General features: G+C 36.3%; 1 protein-coding gene across 2 annotated transcripts; it reads left to right on the forward strand.

Moving 5' to 3' along the window:
• Positions 1-6,798: 6,798 nt before the first annotated feature.
• On the forward strand, positions 6,799-20,607 carry LOC132266550 (la-related protein 1C-like). 2 transcript variants are annotated; one of them, XM_059767451.1, is made up of 6 exons: positions 6,799-7,702; positions 7,803-8,421; positions 8,496-8,655; positions 8,763-8,853; positions 19,240-19,311; positions 19,569-20,607. In XM_059767451.1, the coding sequence occupies exons 1-6, from the start codon at positions 7,181-7,183 to the stop codon at positions 19,872-19,874; spliced, it is 1,770 nt and encodes a 589-aa protein (XP_059623434.1). In that variant the 5' UTR covers positions 6,799-7,180; the 3' UTR covers positions 19,875-20,607. The 2 variants fall into 2 exon arrangements, with proteins under 2 accessions (XP_059623434.1, XP_059623436.1); XM_059767453.1 differs by having other exon boundaries at positions 8,526-8,655.
• The last annotated feature ends 2,414 nt before the right edge of the window (positions 20,608-23,021 follow it).

Here is a 23,021-nt window from a genome sequence, read left to right on the forward strand (position 1 = left end):
GGTGGAAGCCTTCTCAAAATGGATCACCGATGCTGAGCTTCCTCACCGACAAGAACTGGTGAATGCGTTGGCCTGGCAGGCCAGGGAGGTGAGAACAGATCCTGTAAATGCCTGGACAAGCAGTCAACGGAACATAGAGAGAATCGTAGAGCTGGAAGCTACATTGATAGAGCGTAATCAAGTGCTCCAAGGGATTCAAGATGCATCGAGGGAGAAGGATAAGACAATCCCAGTTCTACAACTTCTTGTGGAAAATTTGGCTGGTGGAGGTGGAGAAGCTGTACGAGAAGCTGTACGACTTCTTGTGGAAAATATGGAGGTGGAGGTGGAGGTGGAGGTGGAGAAGCTGGTGGAGGTGGAGGTGGAGGTGGAGGCGGAGGCGGAGGCGGAGGTGGAGGTGGAGGTGGAGGTGGAGGTGGAGGTGGAGAAGCTGGTGGAGGTGGAGGCGGAGGTGGAGGCGGAGGTGTAGAAGCTGCTGGAGGTGGAGGTGGAGGTGGAGGTGGAGGTGCAGAAAATGAGTAGGCGTAAGGCTTTATGTTATGTTTTTATTTGTTTAGTTAATCTGTTCTGTTTTGCAGTTTTAGAGAAGATATGGTAGTCAAAAAACTAAGGTTGTAAAAAAACAGAGAATTCCTTTTGTTTTCTTAGCAAAAACATGTTTACTAACAAGGTGCCTTCCTGGAGCCCGTCACTATTTGGGATCAGCCGTTCTGTTCTATCCATTACTTAAAAGCACTTGTTATCGTATCTTTACTTGCTAAATCCATCCATGTTTTAGTGCAATAATGATCACTAGTGCAATCAAACAATTGAGAAATTTCAGTGCTTCTGCATTATTTTTGGTTTTCGCTTTTGTAATTATGTTATTAATATTTGAATTGATGCATTTACCGAGTTGATTTACCGAGTTGATAACTCAACTCTCTCTCTCGGTGAGTCATCCTCTGTGTAAGGGGTATTTCAGTTCATATTTATGGCACTTTCAGTCTATTAGGTCTATTGATTCCAATGCAATACATATTTGTTAATGATTTTTGAATGTCCAGTTGAATTGTCAAATTGATTTGAAACTCAATTCATTTCTGAATCGGCTTGTTAATTAACTTCTGTGGTTTTCGCTTTTGTAGTTGAGTGCATATAGCGAGTTGATTTACCGAGTTGATAACTCAACTCAGTGAGTGCTCCTCTGTGTAAAAAGGGATTTCAGTTCATATTGTCGGTATTTTCAGAGTCTATTAGGTTTATTGTAACCGAATTTCCTTTTAGCTGTTTATATATACATATATCCATATCTGAATTATACCTATCGTCTTATTAATTATAAATAGAGTTGATTGATTTCAGTGAATGTTTGGTTTTGTAGTTGTTATTCGACTGTGGTTGATGCATTCTGTCAATTGAATAATCCAATTGATTTCAGTTGAATGTTAATGTTATTAATAAGCATTCACTCATTTTGTTTAAACAGGAAAAACAAAATGGTGAAATGTGCTGTGTGTCGTCACAAGGGGAGAACCTGCGTAGCAGGCTCCTGCATATATGAGCACATTTTGTGTGAGCTGACTCACACCCAGGAGTTTAACGATATGAAAAACGTCTACACGGTGGAAGCCTTCTCAAAATGGATCACCGATGCTGAGCTTCCTCACCGGCAAGAACTGGTGAATGCGTTGGCCTGGCAGGCCAGGGAGGTGAGAACAGATTCTGTAAATGCCTGGACAAGCATTCAACGGAACATAGAGAGAATCGTAGAGCTGGAAGCTACATTGATAGAGCGTAATCAAGTGCTCCAAGGGATTCAAGATGCATCGAGGGAGAAGGATAAGACAATCACAGTTCTACAACTTCTTGTGGAAAATTTGGCTGGTGGAGGTGGAGAAGCTGTACGAGAAGCTGTACGACTTCTTGTGGAAAATATGGCTGGTGGAGGTGGAGGTGGAGGTGGAGGTGGAGGTGGAGAAGCTGGTGGAGGTGGAGGTGGAGGTGGAGGCGGAGGCGGAGGTGGAGGTGGAGGTGGAGGTGGGGGTGGAGAAGCTGGTGGAGGTGGAGGCGGAGGTGGAGGCGGAGGTGTAGAAGCTGCTGGAGGTGGAGGTGGAGGTGGAGGTGGAGGTGGAGTGGGAGGTGGAGGTGGAGGTGCAGAAAATGAGTAGGCGTAAGGCTTTATGTTATGTTTTTATTTGTTGGCTTTATGTTATGTTTTTATTTGTTTAGTTAATCTGTTCTGTTTTGCAGTTTTAGAGAAGATATGGTAGTCAAAAAACTAAGGTTGTAAAAAAACAGAGAATTCCTTTTGTTTTCTTAGCAAAAGCATGTTTACTAAAAAGGTGCCTTCCTGGAGCCCGTCACTATTTGGGATCAGCCGTTCTGTTCTATCCATTACTTAAAAGCACTTGTTATCGTATCTTTACTTGCTAAATCCATCCATGTTTTAGTGCAATAATGATCACTAGTGCAATCAAACAATTGAGTAAGAAAAGCCATTCCAATTTAATTTTCATTCCATTCCTGCCTATCAACAGAGGTTTGAGTTTGCAAAAAGAAACAAACTTAAAATCGTGTAATTTACACAATGGTGTTTGAATTGAATTTAAATTAAATTTATTATTATTTAAACTTATAATGCAATACCATTAAGTAACTAAAACTTAAAGGAATATACATATGAAAGAAGAAAAAAATAGACTGTATATCCATTCTTGAATAAATTTATATTTAAAGGAATATACGTATCATCATCACCTAGCACCATTGTCATCCACGTTATACAGTGTAAGATGAATCGTGTCAATGCCAACAGGGCACCGACCTATTATCCCCAGCAAATGAAAAGCTCCACAAATGGTCACGTGTGGCACTTGGCTTGGGAATGGACAGTACTGGCTACTGACTAGTGTTGACTGAGTAGGAAAAAATCAATAAAATATATTTTCATTTTTCTTCAATTTTTATGGCTAATTTTGTAAGGGTATTATTATATTTCGTGAAAGTTTGAATCTAAATTTTATATCTAATTTAGTAAGAGTATATTTAATTTAGTAAAGGTATGGATGAAAGATTTAATGATTTACTCCGTATTTAAAACTGAAATGGAAAAATATCTCAAAACTAGGACTTATTGTTATTCGTCTTTCAGTGTAAAAAACATGTTTTTGTGATAATTTTATTAATTTTCTTTTCTTTTTGGTCCTAGCATATATATATATATATATATTATCCTATTTTCAGAAAAATTTTAACCTTCTACTTTTCAATTTTGAATGTTCAATAAAGAATAAATACCCATTGTTATCAAATTTGTTTCAAGCCTATTTGTTTATATTTGAATTATTAATATTTTAATTACTTGACATTTTGTCAAAAGCCAAATCAAAGTTGATAAAACTTTGAACTAGTATCCAGTCAAATGGGTAAAAAAATTATGGACGAATTGTGTAGCCAAGTTGGTAAAGTTATTATTTTAAATTTTGAAGTTCAACGCGTCCAATCGAATCAGTTAATGATAACACGTCACTAATACAACCGTAATTAAAATTTTATCATTCCCTCCCCCAATGTAAAAATAAAAAGATTAAAAAATATCTAAAAAAGAAAAAAAGTTAAAAATTCATTACACTAACTCTCATCATAAAAATCACATTTGACTCCAACTACCGTGCTCTCTTAACTCCAACCGGTACACACGTTATAATAATAAGGGTTAATTTCACTGACACCCCTTGAAGTTTGGCCAAATATTAGTCTAAAACATCTTTCGAAAATAATTATCAGTTAGGTCCAATTTCACTTTTCCGTTACTGCTTCCGTTAAAAACGTGTGAAAAGACATGTTTGTCCCTAATTTTTTAATCACATTTATAAAATTACAAATTATATATAATTATATATATATATATGAGGTCATATATATATATATATATATATATATGAGCGGATTTGAACGACGATTAGGAGTAGAGAGTTGTTTTGACAAGGATCTGAACGGCGAACACGGAACGGCAAGAGCAAGAACTATCATGCCCGGCGAGACGCGAACTGAGCCGGTGAGCACGGACTGAACTGAGGAGACTGAACTTACAATTTAGCAAGAACTGTTCCGGCAATCAGAAACTACGACGACAATTTTAGAGATGCAGAACTTGATTAATTGTACAGATCGCTGGCAAAAGTGGGTGCACTAGTCCGGCAACCGAGACTGATTCGGCAGAGGGAAAAAAAACAGGGGAACGGACGAGTGTCCAACGCTTCATCAAACCAAAGATCGACGAGCTTCAAAACAGAGCTTCGTTTGGAATTTTTAATGTCTGTTTGCTTTGCTGCTATGTATATATCCATGAACAAACAGTTTGGATTGCAGACACACCCATCATATACACCACACATATATTTACACACACAGAGGTATATATATATATATATATATATATATATATATATATATATATGGGTAAATATATATATGTACATGTATATATAACAGAGAACATGAGAGATAGTCGACGACCATCGCAACGTGGCGAGCTCAAAACGGCGGTGGCCCTCCATGATTTCGCGATCCTCCACAACAGCGTTCACAAGTCACCACCACCACAAAGGCGGCGTCGCAGAGCTCGGACCGTCGCGCCCGCCGTTCGCTGTGGGTCAAATTAAGATCGGGCTGTGGTCGTGGAACTGGGTTCGAGGAGCGTCGTGACCGGAATCGTTGTTGTCTCAGGCCGTTCGTGACAGCCGTTTGTTGTGGGTCGAATCAAGATCGTGATCCATGGTCGTATCCTCGGGTGACGATTGAGAGGTTGGGTATAGGGTTGATGATAAGGGCGATTGAGGAGGAATTGAGAGTGATATGGTGTATCAAACTTCTGTCGTCACAGAAGACCTCTGTTATTGGGTTTCTTTGTGGAGAGAGACAGAGAAAGTCCATAGCGAAAGGGGACTGTTGAGAAGAAAATAAGTTTTTTTGTTAGAAGTAATGGTGGAAACTGGAAAACCAAACATTCTATGTACACTATTTCATACTAACAATATGTATTACTGAAACGGTACTCGCATACCTGTAAAACAATATAGTTCGATACTTAATACTACCAACTACATTCATATTCTTAATTTCATTTTCCGTCCAAACATTATTTTGCAGACAAAATTCCGACGAACTCCACTTTTGATCTGTCATTCAACAATTTCACCGGAGAGATTCCGGAATCACCTGTTTTCTTCAACCACGAAACGAAATCATTTTCCGGAAATCAACTCCGGCGAGCACTTCACCACCTAATCCTAACCCAACACCCATCAGAGGATTAGTTCCTCAACTTGTCACCGGAATCTGAAACTCTCCACCGCCAAAGTCCTCTGTTTTATTCACCGGAAGTTGCAGAAGTGCAGCAACCCAGTTCTTGCTTCATTGTCAACCAACATCAAGCTCTCTCACCGGTGACAAGCACGAGCTTAGGTCTGATCGGAATGAGCTTAGGTCGACAAGCACAAGCACAAGCACGGGTGGTTTTCTTCATATGCAAAACACAGGAATATGCTTCCGTAGACCATCAAGGTTAAAGAAGAGTAAAACATGTGAAGAGTATAAAAGTCTAACATTATAAGGGTAAATATGTCATTTCAATCATAAAAAAATAATTAAATAGGTCAAACCAAAGTCAAAGGGTAAGAATGTCTTTTACATGTAAAAAGTGGTCTGACACACCTGCCAACTAACTTTTGGGGTGTGAATGAAAAACAGAGCAAATGTTTGTAATGTGAGTGATAGTTATTTTCGAAAGATATTTTAAACTGATATTTGACCAAACCTCAGGGGTGTCAGTGATATTTTCCCTACTAATAATGTAATATTGACTTTATATACTAACAACATGAATTAGTTTTATCAACAAGTTTGACCACTTTATTAGGGCATACAAATTGTCATTGGTAAGGTTAAAAAAACAATATGCGGATTGACCTAATTCAAATTAGTATGCTTAAATCATAACTGAAATTGGATTCATATTTAGTAATGAAGTTTTAATATATGAAAAATGTCTTATTTTATTTATTAATTTTTAATGTCAAATTTCTTAGAATACTTTATAATTTAAATTCGATACAGATTTTCACATATAACTAAAAATTATTTTAAAATACCAAATTGTATTTTCACATATAACTAAAAGTTATTTTTACATATAAATTTATGGTCAAAACTCAAATTTAATGCTCATATAGACTCAAAATAATAATAAAAAAATATTATCAATTCATTTTTTTTGTGACCGGCCGTGACAATAATTGAGATAATTCTAGGAAAGAAAATTTATCTCATCTGTTACTTATCAAGAATCATTGTTCAACACTAACTATAGAAGTCGAACAAAAAAAAAAATTTATTATTGAATTTTTGTGTAAATTAAATAGAAAAGTAGGACCCTTCATTAACATGTACTGTGCATAAATAACTAATAAAAAATATTCGGTGCAAGTATCATAACTCTTATAATATTTAGGGAGTTGAAATAACTTTTTTTGATTTATTTTTAAGCTTTCTTATTTTGTTAAGTTTCCTTATGCATGAGATTTTTTCCATTGCAGATTATTTACTCATTAATAATATATAAAAATTGATTTCTCTTCACGGAAACTATTTAAATATCAACAATTTTTATCACAAAAATATTTATATATCTATATATGAACACTTTTTGTTTGTTTGTTTAACTAGAAAAAAATAATAGAAGTTAAAACACAAACCCACCCTAGACATGAAAGCTCAAAAATAAAGGGCAGTTACGTAAAATTGTTGAAACAAGCCAAAACACGATTCTCAGGGCAAAACAAAGGAAGGAATTATAGAGAGAGAGAGAAGAGAGGAGAATAGAAGAGGAGAGAGCTCTCGTGTCTCTTTGTCGCTCAGTTTCGTGCTGCGATCAGATCCTCAGTGATCCATCAACCAACCTATCCAACTCACACTTGCATTCTCGATCGATCTTAGCTTCTTTTCATTCCTTAAATTAATCCCTACGCTCTTTAATCTCTTCCAAATTTTGATCGGTTATTTTTTTTGTTTGTTTGTTTTGGTTTTTAATCGCTCGATCAAATTGTAACCCTAAATTCGAGACTGATTGAAACCCTAATTCGAGACCTGCAATTTAGAAACCCTACGTTTTGAATATCGATTAAAAAGTTCAATTTTGATGGCTGCAGCTTCCAATTCAAATCATCAATCCCCTAAACACGCCGGCGGCGATCGTCAGGCGGCGGCGGCGCGTGGTGTAGCTTCTCCCGTAGCGTCGCCGTGGACACAGATTGTTCGTGGTGGTGAATCTGAATCCATCGTCTCCTCCTCAACCTCTGCCGCAGCGGCGGTGCCACCATCTTCTCCTTCTTCATTGCCTGTTATTCAGGAACAGGACAGACACTCTTCTTCTGACTCGTCACCTTCCAAGTTGGCGGCTTCGGCGGTGGTTTCGGCTTCGTCTTCCCCCGAAGAATCTGCGGTGGAGTCTCAGGCGGAGTACTCCGACAACAGTAATGGGAATGGCAATGCGGCTAAGAAGTCAGCTTGGAGCAAGCCTTCCAATGGTGGTGCTGATGGTGGACCTGTGATGGGAGCCTTTTCCTGGCCTGCGCTCTCTGAGTCCACTAGGGCTTCTCCGAAATCGTCATCTTCTGAGTCACTGAAAGCTCTCTCTGATGGATCGATCTCTGCGTCGCAGGTTGTTTTTATTCTATTGATTTCATAATAAATTAATTTTTGTTTATTGCTATTATGTGGTTTATTTGGAGTTATTGGTGATGTGTGTGCTTGTAATATAGGGAATTGGAATTGCTTCTTCTTCCACACAGAAGCAAACCATGGCTAATAATGCAAGCCCTGTTTCAACCCCGAATCATGCAACACCACCTACGCGCCACAAGTCTACGAGGCGTGGTGGTGGTGGTGGGAATGTATCCGTTAATGGTGGCTCACATCAGCCGCTGCCCTTAACACTGGGTTCGGTAGTGAGTTCAGCAGTGGAAATGTCTGCTAATAATGCTGGAAAACCAGGGTCTTCAGTTCTGGAGTCTTCTCCAAGAGACCCAACAACACATAAGGAGACTGGACAGACGGGAGGCTTTGGGTCACATTCTCATAACATTTCTTCTCCAAGGAATGATCATGGACAACAACAACGGAATTCGTTTAGGAGGGGCAATGGAGGTTCTCATCCTCGGGGTGATGGTCATTACCATAACAATTATGGGGGCAGGGACCGTGGAAACCATGATTTGAATCTTAACCGGAGCTTCAATGGCAGGGAAGGTCATCTACAGCCCCACAGAGGTGTTACTAGGGGCGGCTTTATACGACACCAACCACCACCACATAGTTCCACCCCATTGATACCTCCACCTGTGCCCGTGAGACCTTTTGCCAACCCTATTGTGTACCCTGGTAAGATGTATTACTATTTCAACTTTCATGATTTCAATGTATGGTTTTCCCCTGACAACTCTATTTGTTTGCAGAAATGCCATCACCAATGATTTATGTTTCAGGTCATCATCCGGATTCTCTTAGAAGCATGCATCTTGTTGCACCAATGCCACCTCACGCTATGTATTACAGCCCTGTACTGGATCCTCAGTTGCACACTAAAATAGTGAATCAGATAGATTATTATTTCAGGTATTTTTTTTGTATTGGTTCCCTTTTTTATAAGAATGATCATAAGTAGTTGATTACTTTATTGTTGTTGGTAACTTAATGGCTAATGCAACTCTTATTTATTGCAGCAACGAAAATTTAATTAAAGATACATTCTTACGACTGAACATGGATGACCAGGGTTGGGTTCCTGTTATATTGATAGCAGGCTTTAAAAAAGTGAGCTTTTCTTACCATTTGTCTGGTTTTTATTCTTTTTTTCTTGATGATAACACTTGTAGTACTGATAAAATTTTATGGCGTAATAGATAATTCATAATAATCTGTTTCTTTTCCATCTTAAATCACTGAAAATTCTATGTTTTGATCATCTTAGTTTACAATTGTGGCAGTCCTTGTAGATGCGCGTGGTATTAAATTATTGTTAACCATACAACTGCTATCAAGTAGAGAATATTGGTCATAGATAGAAAGGGGGACGCATTAAAGCATGTTATTTACTTCATGTGTCATGCTATTACAATGTTATTTGGACCTTGCTTTGGGTGTGTTCACTGTACTTTAGATTGTAATGGCTCTACACTTTCCTCGTGGTCACTTCTATTTTATATGCTGAATTCATGAAATTTTGTTTTGATTTTCATTCTCTTTTTATATTCTAATCTGATTTATCGTAATATAAATCTATATAGACTTGTAATGCTGACACACACACGCACACACGAGTGGATTAGTCCAAACCTTGCTTGATGCCAAGAAGAGCTGGCGTACTAAGTATAACAATCAATAAGCATTATCTGTGTTATATTGAAACCGTTCTCCCTTTAGGATTTATGTTATGATCCCATGGCTTGAGTTGGTCATGAAGGGAGACTAAATGACTAATACACTATGATGGACAGATATGGTCATGGCGATGCGGCACATCTAAAAGAGTAAGGCACAAACACAAAAATAAAATAAAAAATAAAATACTATTATATGTACGAAAAATTAATTTTTGCTCATTTTATCTATATTATTGTATATGTAATCACTAGTATGGAGCTTAGAGTTGGATAATTGTTGCTTTCTAAAATAACTTTTTAATTAACCCATAATATTTTTCATAATTGCATTAGAACCTCTCTTTTTATAAATATTTGAAAAACTACTCCGCTCTGTCTTGAAAGTGTCTCAAACCTGTCCAACCAGAGGGGGAAAAAAAATCAGCACTTGTAGTCATGTCAGCCACATGTCCCACGTGTATGTATCGTACACGGCCATGGTGCTACTAGAGAAGTGCTCGTGCTTCCCAGCTAATACGCTTTTTATTTATTTATTTTATATAAGTACTTCCTAGCTAATAAGCTTTATTAATGCTGTCATTTCCTAGACTCCATCTGGCTTGATCTGTGGTTGTATTTGAATCCTTAAATATGCTGGCTGAAGTTCACTACTTGACTTTTTTGGACTGGTTTTGGGTGGAGATCTTTTATATTTAGATACAGGTATGGGCAACTCTGCCACCTGCTTCCACATATTAGATATAATAAGCGTCATGTACATAACTGCATAAATATCTGTACTATTCTCGAGTGTCATATGTACTTATGTAGTTCTTTATGCCTAAGTGAAATAAAACTATACTTCCCACATACAAGTTATATTTTAGTTGTCTGAAATTTTGTGTTGGTTTTCACATTGTAATTGTACTTGTCTTGAATCTGGTTTAAGGTAGGTTAGCATATCATATATATATATAGGAAAACTAGATATCTCGATATCACCTACTTCTTTTACTTGTTATGTTTGTTATTGTAAAACATTGATAAAATGTAAGAGCTGTATGTGGGCATTTAAGATGCTAGAATTTGGATGCTAATCTCTTGGGAATGTATGCACTAATTTTTTTGGATGCGTACATTGACCCTCTCCAGACTCTGCCATGGCAGGAGCCTCGTGCACTGGGCTAGTCATTTATTTATTTATTTTATAAACGATCTTTCATTAAAATGCTGAAAGGGGAGCCTACCCAAAGAGCAACTGCAGGGATTTAAGCTCTAATTTAGGAAATTTGAAACTTAATAGCATTTGTCATTTTTATATATTGTCCACCTGCACATGATGTCGTTTGTCACCATTCAGCTGTTTTTGCAGCTGTATCATCTGACTTCTTAAAACATGGGCTATCATCGCCTGTAACATATGTTCTTTGTTGTCTTATTTGTCTTTGTGACATCCTGATAGTTTTCAACTTCCAAGGAGGACTCTCCTTGCTAGTGGACCAATTACCCATCAGTATGCATTGCACATATAGCTAGACAATTTTAATTGATATATACTTATTTTTCTTTAAATATTCTTTAAATTTCCAACAATGTATAAATTCATTTTTAGTATTTCTCTTGCCATGTGCCCTTAGTAGGTATTGGCAACGGTCTGGACCTACTCGGGAAAATGGCCTCGGGCTTGCCTGGCCCAATCCGGGTTGGGTTTTACTGATCAACTGCCCGGTCCGGCCTGATAGTGAAATGTCAAGCCCAAGTCCGGCCTAGTGATTGGCTGGTCAACTGGGCGTGGGTATTTTTCTATTTTTGTATTAAAAACTTACAAAGAAAACTATGCCCATGAGGGGGTTTGAACTCTCAACAGGACGCCCTAAAGCGCTTGTGGTATCATTAGGAATATACAGCCAAACCTTAGGGGAGGTGGAGTGCATACCACTTAAGCGTAGATGTATATAAGTTATATTTATGTATTAGTTTTATAGTATATAAGTTATATTATTTGATATGAATTTGATGTGGATTTTTGAGTGGCTATGAGATTCGAACATTAACCATAAGTTGCTTTAATAAAGCCACATATCAATATAACTAACAACACAATATGCAAAAATTAGTTATAAATATATATTTGGTGTACCAAGGCATATTAAGTATTGTAACTTAACGAAATTCTGATGGATGTATTTGTTAATTAAATTGTGAACTATGGTTCAATTTATCCAAAGCACTTAACGCTTAATGAATTATTTATCACACTATTGATTTATCCAGGAAAAAAGTTTGTTTTAAGGCTCGGCAAGGCGTTTCATCAAAATCAGACAAAGAAGTAAAGAGTTATGAGTGTCAAAGTTTTTGCCGCACAATGAAAAGAAAAAATATGTTGGGGTCAATGTTATATTGTAAAATTGATCGGGTTCAATTCCAAAAATCAAAATATAAGAATATTTACCTCCCCTTATTGTAATTTTTTAGTTGCCTCGACGAGGCTTGCGGGCGGCCTAGGCTTGCTTGGTAATCTATACAGGCTGGCCTTGTCTGCATGTGAACTTAGGTTTGTACAACCGCCGCCACTGGGCTGTGGGCTGTTAGGTGATACCAAGTCCTTAGTATTTTGACCTTTTCTATCAAAGAAGCTTATCATCATCTAGTTCCTAGATTAAAATCCTTTGTAGATTATTTTAGATTGTCTAATTTTCCCAAATATGGACTACAGTCACAGTGCTTGCAGTTTCTTTTATATCTGAAACAATAGGTTGCTATGCTCCATGGAGTTTTCCCATGGACACAAGCCAAATGAAATTGCAGCTGAAATAGTAATTGGTAAATCATAAATGTGAGAAGACGGAGAATGGGGGGAACGGGATAGTGATGTTGAAGGAGATGGTGTTGTCCTGGAGGTAGGAGAATAGGGTTGGAGGTAATGACATTTACCAACAACATATATATATTTTTTGACAAGGTTTACCAACAACATATGATGAAGAGGACCTCATTTTGATAGGCTGCAATTCTGTAGAATCTCAACCAAAGTGGCTTTTTTACAAAGACCTTCTATGTAAGCATAGGTATCGGGGGGAATATTGGACTTGGTAGTTGGTTCAAGACAAAGCATGAGGCCTAGATGGTATTAAGTTGGCTTTTTCTTAGAAAATGGGGGATATTAGACTTGTTTTATTAGATCTTTTTACATGGGAATTCATGGAAAGGATTTTTAACTTCACTACCCTTCCCCAAAAGTTATAAGAATCAGTCATTGATATTTTCACCAATTATACCTATTGCTTGTTACATCTTTACAGGGCCTTGTCTCATCAAGCCATGGGAAGGACATGTGTAATCTGATTGAGCACTGTGATGTCTCCAACTAAGAAATATAGACAGGTTTCCAATGGGCATTCAAGTCAGACAAAGAAAGACCAACTCACCTTATCTTAGGCACTAAATAAGCCCTTGGAAAACCTTGAACAAACCCTTTATCTTTAAACATTACTCAAATAACACCTTTACCTTGAGGGGTCAGCAGCAACTTGGAGACTTTCAAGTTTCAACTATATTTTCTTCAGGCTAGCCTTGACTTCCACCTACCCTAATCCTTCTTGTACCCACGTGTAGTTTATATAGTATTTCCACTTATCTTAATAAGGACCTTGAATCCATAAAACGTATATTGTGAATCTTTTGATTTGTCATTGCTAAAAATGATAGTGATACTTGATGGAAAGGAGGTGATGGAGAACGGATTGCAGAATGCTTTAATGATATAACGGTTTTTAGATTTTGCTAGCATATTTTGTCTAGTGTTTGAAGTCTGAGTTGAGAGAAATTGGTAGCTGAACTGTAGTTGTTAAAAGGTGCTAGGCTGCAAAAATGCCAGGTTCATCAAGGCTCAGCCAAAGCACCTCCAGTCATATGAACATAAAGCTCTTAAGCAAGTACATTCTGGATAAAAAGACTGTTTTTAATCATTTAATGAGTTTCTGTCATTTCTTTTCTAATGGTTTTTAATTGACATGCTTTATACCATATCTTGCTTACGTTTTGATAGATTATAATATTTAATCCTAAATGAATTGATGGTTTTCTGAATTAATAAGGTTATGATTAATTAGTTAAATGTAATTAGTAATTTAGTACTTGGTTCTGGATAAAATCGGTCAATAATATCAGAATTTGAGGAATATAATGTATGATTAATATCTATATGATTGTAATGGTATTTGAATAAGTTGGTGCACATGCATAAGATGACACATGCTAGAGATCTATTCTAAAAAATTGTATAGTTTTGTGTTACATATATTGAATTATTTTTAATTCTAAATTGATTTACTTATAATTATATGTAAATTGAAGGGATATATGTATATTGATTTTATTAATGGCACTGAATTGATATGTTGAAAACTTCCGTTTTTTGGTGTCGACTAGTTTTTGTAGTACAGCCTATAAGTTCTCTTCAATACACACGTTGAAAGTCCTAGATGGTGCTCATTTTTTTGTGACAACTCCTAGATGGTGCTCATTAAGATGAGGATTTACTTGAATTCATCAATTTCAATTGTATTCAGAATTGGCTGGATAAACGAAGAAGCGTATAGTGTTATGTGTTCTGTGGAACTGATTGATATTTTGCAGGATGCAGTTTGGAAATATGTTGAATATTTTAGGTAACAGTTGATATCTCCATAGAATTGTAAAAGTATTTGTTGATATTTCGAGACCTTGATGAGTGGAAGTATACATTACATATGTTACTATCATTGTTCGGTTAGTAGCCAATGTAATGCATGTCTAAGCAATACCAAGTTATTGCCAAATTTATTTTATTAATTATGCTCCTTCATATTGAAATTTCAGGTGTGTTGATACTTGATAAAGTAGATAATTATGAAAACATAAATAAAATCTTTGATGGATCAAAAATATAATTATTTATATTCTGGTATAGTTTTGGATACTGTTAGGATTTTATAATGCATTTGCATTCAAAAATACATAAACAAAAGCTATGCAATAGAGATTATACGTTGTGAACTTTTGGGCTATTAGTTTGGTGAGATTATTGGATCTGTCTGCTTGATAGTCAGGATGCTTGGGTTTGTTGAACTACGACACATTCTTTTGTGTGTATCCTGATGTAGAGCAATGGTTGCTGAAACTTGGCAGTTTCTCTCCCATTGAGTTGTACAAGGTCTGTGAACGCTGTAATCGACTCCAAAATTTAAGGCCATGATGCCACACACTTATTTGATGAGCAATTTTTGTAACCACGCAAGCTGCAGATGTGGCAGATAATGATCAAACTGTAAGTACTAAAATCAAGAAATTTGACACGAAGCTGACCATGAGCTTGTATGATATATTTGAACCTTTTGTTGATATATGCATAAAATTATAAGGTCTCTGCAGAAGTTATTTTCCTTGTTGCTGAATACCATACTTGGACTTGGGTATCAAGTTGTTAAGGATTTTGGTGACTGAAAATGTATTCTATTGTGGGCTGTATTTGGAGTGGTGTGTTTGGATGATCTGGGGCAGTTCTAAAATGGACTATACCTATTTTTGCTAGGATAGTTGACTGCCATCCCACTTGTTCGCTATTAAGTGTTGTTTTAAAATTTTCTTTAGTCCTTGTTCAGAAATGAATTTTTTATAAGGGGCTGTAGTGCTCCAAATGCTATGAAAATTTTACCACAAGTTCACCTATGTGTCCTCTCAGGAAAATTTCTTGATTTTAGGACACTAATTATTTTCCAAAAACCCGGCAGTAGCTGCTGTTCAGCTTCGTGTCACAGTTTGAGAACAGATTTTGAGAAAGTTATTTGACAGACTTCCCGACATTGGAAAATTTCCAGTTTTGTTAGTTCATGAGTCTATTTTTTAAAAAGAAGGCATCCAAATTTTATCGGCTCTATAAATTACCACCACGGCTGAAATTTGTCGCACGGTTTAATTTTAGCACACGAAAAGTAGTCCATTCTTTCTTCTAAAAAGTGATTTCATTGGTAAAGTTTCTGCTGCGGGGAGTGGCTCGGTCACTTTACCCTTTGAGTCTAGTTTCTAAAGAATTTTAGTTTGCCTCGTTCCAATTAAAATTGAATTTTCTATGATTTTTTTATTAACTGCTGCGCAGATTTTATTTTTGTTCTAGCTGAGGACTGCTGTTTCGTTTTCTGTTTTAACCACACTAATCACGTCCTATGGTCTTGGGGCGTGACACCAAGTGAGTGTGGCAAAAATGTTAATGTTGAGATGGATGTGCGGTAAGACTAGAAATGATGGAATCAGAAATGATCACATTCGGAAGATTGTTGGAGTAGCACAAATTGGAGATAAAATCAGAGAAAATCGGTTAAGATGGTTTGCACATGTGCAAAGAAGTTGTTTAAATGCATCAATTAGGAAAAGTGACATAGACCAAAGTTAACATTGGTAGAGTTAGCAAGGAAGGATGTGATAGCTTGTCGATTGACTTAGGCTATTATGGCCTTAAATAGAGCGGAATGGAAACATAGGATTTATGTAGCCAACTCCAAGTGGTTGGGAAAAAGGCCTGGTGGTGGTGGTGGTGGTTGTAGTTTGTTACATTCATGTGTTGAACCTGATTCTCTTTCGTTTGTATGGAACCTTGAGGTTTAGTTATAAAGCGATAAAGATCAATTCGTGAAATAAAAACATTATGCAACAGTAGATTCTACAAGCAGCAAAAGTAGCTTGCACTCATTCCTTGGAGAGAAGTAGAAATGTCTGATAATCAAGACAAGAAATATAATAGACTAATACAGGGCATTAAAAAACTTGATATAGAGTACAGTTGAACCACGTTCCTCCCCCCCCCCCCTCTGAATACAGTAGAACCACATTTTCCTACTACCATGCATACCTAAAGTCAGCTTGTTCGATGGAACATGAACTTTTGTTGGGGAATGACTTCCATTCTGATAGACTCAGGACTAAGTTCTTATTTATATTAAAAAGTAGTAAAAAGTGAGCACCTCAGTCTTCAATTTTAGTTCTTTCTATTATGATGTCCCACATCACACTTAGTTTCTCATGTGATTTATATATTTATTTTATTTTTGACATTCATTTCCAGTTCGTACATCATTCTTCACAAAATTTTCCTTTTGCTTTAAATTTCTAGTGTATTTGCATGTTAGTATAACATATATAAGTTGTCATTTTATTTATTTTTATGAAAATATCATACACGGGTACATAATATGTATGTATGGTATGAATGTTGGGTGCATTCTTAATCTATTTACATGTAATTACGTTATATCATAAATATGTTGGAGTGCTATTCCCCACATTTGTAGGACTTCTAAGTTAATAAGTCTGTAATAATTCTATCCCAATTATTTGCTATTAATTATATTTACAAGATATAAATAAACATATATATTTATGCACGTAATTTATTTTATACTAAACGCCTTTAGGTAACATTATCTTTCTAATTGACAAGTATTTGGGTGAATATGTTCCTTCTGGAAAAATTGCAGTAGTCACCCAGGGAAGCACATTGAATATATTAGAATTTAATATCTTTTTTCATCTTCAGTTTAAAGAGTGTGTTGTATTTGATTTATTTTACTCACCATAGCTGATGGATCAGACAATATATTGTTGTTAAATCCCATATTGTGTAACTTCTGCTCATATATTTCAGTTTGTTTGTCATTTGGGTACTTTTGACAATATTTTGAATTGTCTTTGCTGTTATAATATATAAAATATGTATTTCCGTAGTATGTATGAACTTTTTTTTTTCCATAAATTATATATGAACTTCTTATATGTACTTTCCTATAATGTTAGATCTCATTTCCTCTTTTAGCCATCCGATAATATTTTTTCTTTGTGGAAAGTTGAGTCATAAAAGTCTTTTCAACTTTCCACAATTCTTGTTTTTCTTTATCTTATAATCTTTCAAAATCCTTAAAACAAGGCAATGAGATGGCAATATTGGAAAACTATTGATCAGTTTGGTGTGAATGTGTAAATTATGTCCCCAAGTTATTTATTTATATATTCTTGAGTACGTGATATATGTAATTTGTGGAGATTAATTGTCTGTTGCATGAGATGGGTGTGTTACCTGCTGATATAATATATGCATGCTGTTGATATTTTTGTTGACATAATGAGTTTTGAATATGACTTGGATGAATATTATCAAAAACTGTCATGGAAGTTGACAGGTACCATATTCAACTTTTGGAGTGTGGATAGCCAGGAATGCTCTTTAAGAGAGAAGTGTCATTCTATCTGCAGAGAATTGTGGAGGAATATGGCAAGGAGACTGCTTTCTTGGGGACTGGAAATCATGCCCTCCTGACCCAATAAAAACCTTGGTTCCCTGTGCTAGGAGACATGTACACCATATGTAGCTGATGCCTTGCCAAATTTTTTTTTACTAAGTGGCTGCTCTCACACTCTAGCTTGTATTTTCACACTTTGGCAGCTGAACTTTTACAATTGCACCAATCGTAGACTCCTTCCAACCCAATGAAAAAACAGTAGTACTGTTAGGGAATGAATGGGGAAGGGTTCTTGATGCATGCATGCCAGCCTGTGGGTTCAGTCATACACATACGAAGAGGTTTTCAGAGGATATGAAGCACTTGTTGACTATAGGATGAATGAAATGAATGATTTGTGTGATATTTATTGTTTTTAAGTTCCAAATAATTTCTTTCTTTTTATGTAGAAAAATAGTTAAATTTTTTATTTGATTTGATTTTACTCCTTACAGTTTATAATGTCAGTTTGTTTGCCAAAACATTCCTTAGGAGTTCTGTTCGAAGCTATTATACAGAGAGGTCCATTTAACCTTCCTAACCCATATACATCTCTCTGGTCTTTCTACTGTTCTGTTTCGTCTATTTGTGTTTGCCTCCATGGATATCTTATAATTTTTTTTTTCTTTTTGACCTTTCTATTCTCTGAAAGCATTATCTGGAGCATGGTATTACACCTAGATGCTTGTTCATTGAACTACTAGGATTCATTTACCTTGTACTGTTCTCAAGTTCTCCATTATTTCCACTCTCTTTTGTTGGGTTTCAAGGAGAGACTATCGTTCTATTGAGGAGATTGTTATTTTTTTGGCCTCTTTGAAGGCTTGAGGCTTTTTGTGGCCTTTTGTTTCTTTGGGATTTGCTCCCCTTTTGAGCGCTTTTTATTAAATCTTACTTATCAAAAAAAAAAAAAAAATTTACCTTGTTTAATGGGTTTCTTGCTATCTCCCTACTCTTTTACCAAAGTGATCTTTCTGTTACCCACTTCGGTTGCACATTACGTTCTATTTCTGTGTATAAGATGACGTTCAAGGTCTGTAGTTTTGGATGATGGAGTTTGATCAGATAGCATAAGTAGGAACTTGAAATTGTCAAATTTGAAGGCTTTAATTTTGGTTTGATGTTGGCTAGGAAATTACAAATAAAGTGGCACACATCTAAATTTTCTTGTGACCAAGTGTCTTGGAACATTTGGAGGTGCTATTGTGGTAGTGACTGAGGTTCCATGTTTAACTGGTCAGGAGTGGGAATGTTTTCTGGAACTTCCTTTAACAGTGGTGGATGAAGGCTTTTGAGAGTGGTTCTTTATCTTTCATATTTTTGTTTTCGAAGAACTATCTCTTGGATATCTTCTGCTTGTCTTTGTAATCAATATCACAGCAATGGCTATATTTAATAGTGTAAATACACAATTTGAAGCTTGTTTCTGTTTTGAAGAGTCCAGATTTAATGGTCCCCTTTGTTGGGAGCAATTTATTCTTTAATTCTTGATGTAAATTTTGAGATTTACTCCTTGGCTTCTTTTATAGGTTATGCAATTGACAGAAAATATCCAGCTTATATTGGAAGCTGTGCGCGCTTCAACTACTGTGGAAGTACAGGTGTGTTATTCCTCCCTAGGATAACTAACAAAGACTCCAACCATTTGCTTCGCCCTTGTCCTCTTGCAAATCGACTAAGCCATATGTCTCATTTGTTAACTTGTATTGATTTTAAGTAGTATATTGTGCTTGCTTATGGTGGTGGTTTTTATTTTTGACACCAGTGAGTAATAACTTCTCAGCTTTTGCAGTTTCTGTTTTCTGATTTGTTCATGTTGGGTATCTGATTCTCCATTCCGTTTCTTATTGTTCTGCAGGGTGACAAAGTAAGGAGGCGTAACGATTGGAAGAGATGGCTCATGCCTCCTGTTCAGTTTCCTAATGTCTCTAGTCCTCAATCACCGGGAAGTTCTTCTAGTCATGATATACTGGCTGCCAATGTCCAAAATATCTCACTCGAGGAGAGGATTAACAAGCAGGGTCATGATGAGGCTGTTCTAAGTAGATCATCATCCGGAGATGTGAATAGTCGGTCACAACAATCCAGTTCTGAGGAGACAGGCCAAGCCACTTTTCAAGCAGGTTCTGAAAGTTCAATTTCAGCGAAGAGTTCCAGTAAATAAGAACTGAGCTTACTGCACATTCTATTATAAGGGTTTTTGTTAGGGATGCGGGAAAGCTTCTCAAAGATGGGAAATATCTTATGTTTTCTAGTTATTAAGGGGGTCTTGGTCATGCTTTGATGTGATGAAACATGATTTCTCATGAGGCAAATATACACAAAGCTAGAAGGGTAAAATATAGAGCTTTTTGAGAAATAAAAGAAAAACGGAGGCAAGGAAAGAAGGTAAAAAGGAGCTCCTATGACTGTAAGGTTAGCATGAGTCCGCTGGGATATATTTAAGATTTTGGTGAGAAATTTGTTGCCCTTATTTCATGGTAATTCACCGCGATGTGTTGTGTCCATATGGGGAATTTTGGTTCCACTTCCCCGTGCTGCCTCTATGCTGTTCTTTTTTATTTTTTTTCCTTAGTTTTTTTTATAAAAAAAATGTTTAGGGTCAGATAACCTCCCGTTCTTGGCAGGTAAGCATATGAAATAGGCTGATGGAAATGAGTGGATTTGTATTTATGTGGTTGAAGGGGGAGAGAGGGAGAGAAGTGGCATTGGTGGACCTGCTACTCATGCTACTCTATCCATGGTGCGCGGTGCTTGCTCGCCTAATCATCTCTTGTTTTGGATGTTTTTTCTTTCTATGTTTCCCTTTCTTTTTTGTTTTCAGATATTGTTAAAATTACATTCATATGTGGACCTTTTGAAAATTTCACTTCATAAATTGCCTGGTTGGGGGACAACTTGTTTCAAAATATTACGTGTGGTTTGTTTTCTTTGTAATTTTTAATTTGGAGGTGATGAAACTTTCTTTTCTACTAATGTTTCTGCCTTTTCTTTTTGTTGAGTAATTTGATTACTTTAGATAATAAGTCTCTGTGGAAACTCTTAGAGGTCATACGTTCAAAATAGGAAACAGTTCTTCACAAGTCAAAATAGGAAACTCTCTCTATGTGCAGACATATAGACTTTGTACGTGCAGAGGTATGGCTGTGTACATCAAATCCTTTTCAGACTCTGCAATGGCCCAAGCTTCAGGCACTGGGTTATTCCTAGACCTCTAGTTGTAATTTATTACGTTCTTGATGATTCTTAGGCAATGACCGGCATAGAATTGTTGAAAAGTTGTGTGTGTGTGTGTGTGTGTTTTTTTTTTTCAAGAAAATTGTAGTTCCAAGTAACAAAAAAATTGAACTAAAATTCTTGTCGAATTTTAATTCCATGTAGTCTAACATAGCATTGAGAGTTGTAAGAAATTATTGATCATATTTAGAATTGGATTTAGGAGAATTGACTGGTATGTAGAATCTATTGCCAGCTTATTTTTTGTGGCCAAACTAGAGGCCTTTTAGTTACCCTTTTAGGCATTTGCTATTTCCTAGCTTGGTGTATTTTGAAATGGCCTAGGACCTAAAGTCTTGAGAATTGTGTGCTTGGCAAAAAAATACCAAGCAAACCAGAAAGCAAACAATGTTAACTGTTAACATATGGGTGGGCACAACTTGAGGTGGGCAAAAACACATGTAAAAAAGTTGTATGCCACCTATCAAAATAGGGTTTGATGGACATCCCACCACCTGTTGCCTGAACCACTACAACATTTGTCTTTGTCAGCCAAACTGGCCCTGTACTATGGGCTCTAGCCATCGAACCAATGGTCACTAGACCCATCGCACCACGTGTTGTCCATTGGATCATAACTGTAAGCTGCTGTAAGCTGACTACTGATCAGTATTCTGCTATAATAGAACAGAATATCTCTGACATAATAGTGTCATTATTACTTCCTTCTCCTTTTTCTGCTAACTTAAGTCTCCAATCAAATCAAAAACTCAATTATGTCTATTTACAAAATGTACCTTCCCTCTCTCTCTCTCTCTCTCTCTCACACACACACTTTTCCATGATACCTTCTTTCCTTTAACAATTTAGAGCTCACAGTATATGCATATGGCATACGATACATAATGGATGTTATAGTGAGTGTCACTCACGGTTCATTACACTTTTATGTTTTAGACATGGAAAGTTTATACTTTATACTATAAGTTCTTTTTTGAACATATGTGTGTGTCTATATATATATATATATATATATATATATATATATATAAAAGAGAAAGAGAAAAAAGAGAGAGACTGAAGGAGAGGAGAACCCGAATCCTTACAAAGCTATATCATCATTCAATAAAGAATTGAAAATTTATGCATATAACCCCTTATACTAGGTAAACTTCATGAAATCATCTTATCTTTTCAAAAAGTCATAAGTTATTCCTTTTTTGCCGTCACACCAATGGGAAATCTCCCGCTTACTCTCCATAAGACCAAGATGCCCTTGTATATACCCTTTAAGTTTTTAAATTAAAATCAAAGAGCAGGGTCAATTTTGTCATTTTATAACCTAATTAACAGATATGTCACTTCATAAAATAAAATAATCATTTTTGTTAGTAGTAGGGTTATTTGACATTACCGGGGGTTATACTATTATTTAGAATAGCATAGGAAGGTTTTAAGATTTATTCCTGAATTTTTTAAAATTTTTTCTTGACCATTTGTTCGGCTCTGTCAACTTAGACCAGCTAGGTCCGGTTTAAAATTATTGCATGGACAATGTAAAATTATTACATTAGGCCCATCACGAGAAGAGGACAAAAATGAAGTGTGTGTTGTGATATGAGGGTAGGTGTTTGGACTGTGGATAACTTGTTAGAGGTACAAATGTGATGGAAAAGTAGACATGGACTCTACTGTAGCTGACTAAGGGAGTGGTAAGCCCTGCTGATGAATGGGCTTTATTGGGTGTGCAGCACTGTAAAAAAAAGAGAAGAGAGAGGAGTGCTGCACAGAGCTGACAGCTGTCGCCTGAAGACTAGACCCTGTGAACTCTGATATAAAATCTAGTTTCACTCTCCCATATCTCTCTATACCTTGGCTTGGACTCACGTTAAGGTTTCTTTTGAATTTCAATGAACTAGTGATGAGCATCTAGTTTCTTTCTAGCCATGAATGATTGCATCACCCTTTTGGATTTTTACTTTCTGGTTTGCATTTTAACTAAATTAAGGGACTAAATTAATGCCAAGAATTGTTCTCCTTTTAATATTTGGGTTTATTTGATTCGTAACTCTAAAAATAATTCTTAAGAATTTAG

This window comes from Cornus florida, unplaced genomic scaffold (genome assembly GCF_030987335.1).
Source record: "Cornus florida cultivar Cherokee Brave unplaced genomic scaffold, ASM3098733v1 CherokeeBrave_3.0.0_Hap2_Chr07, whole genome shotgun sequence".
NCBI lineage: Eukaryota > Viridiplantae > Streptophyta > Magnoliopsida > Cornales > Cornaceae > Cornus > Cornus florida.

Coding starts and splice junctions, on each gene's coding strand:
- LOC132266550 (XM_059767451.1), top strand. CDS start 7,181: ATGGCTGCAGCTTCCAATTCAAATCATCAATCCCCTAAACACGCCGGC. Junction 7,703..7,802: donor GATCGATCTCTGCGTCGCAG/GTTGTTTTTATT, acceptor CTTGTAATATAG/GGAATTGGAATTGCTTCTTC. Junction 19,312..19,568: donor CAACTACTGTGGAAGTACAG/GTGTGTTATTCC, acceptor ATTGTTCTGCAG/GGTGACAAAGTAAGGAGGCG.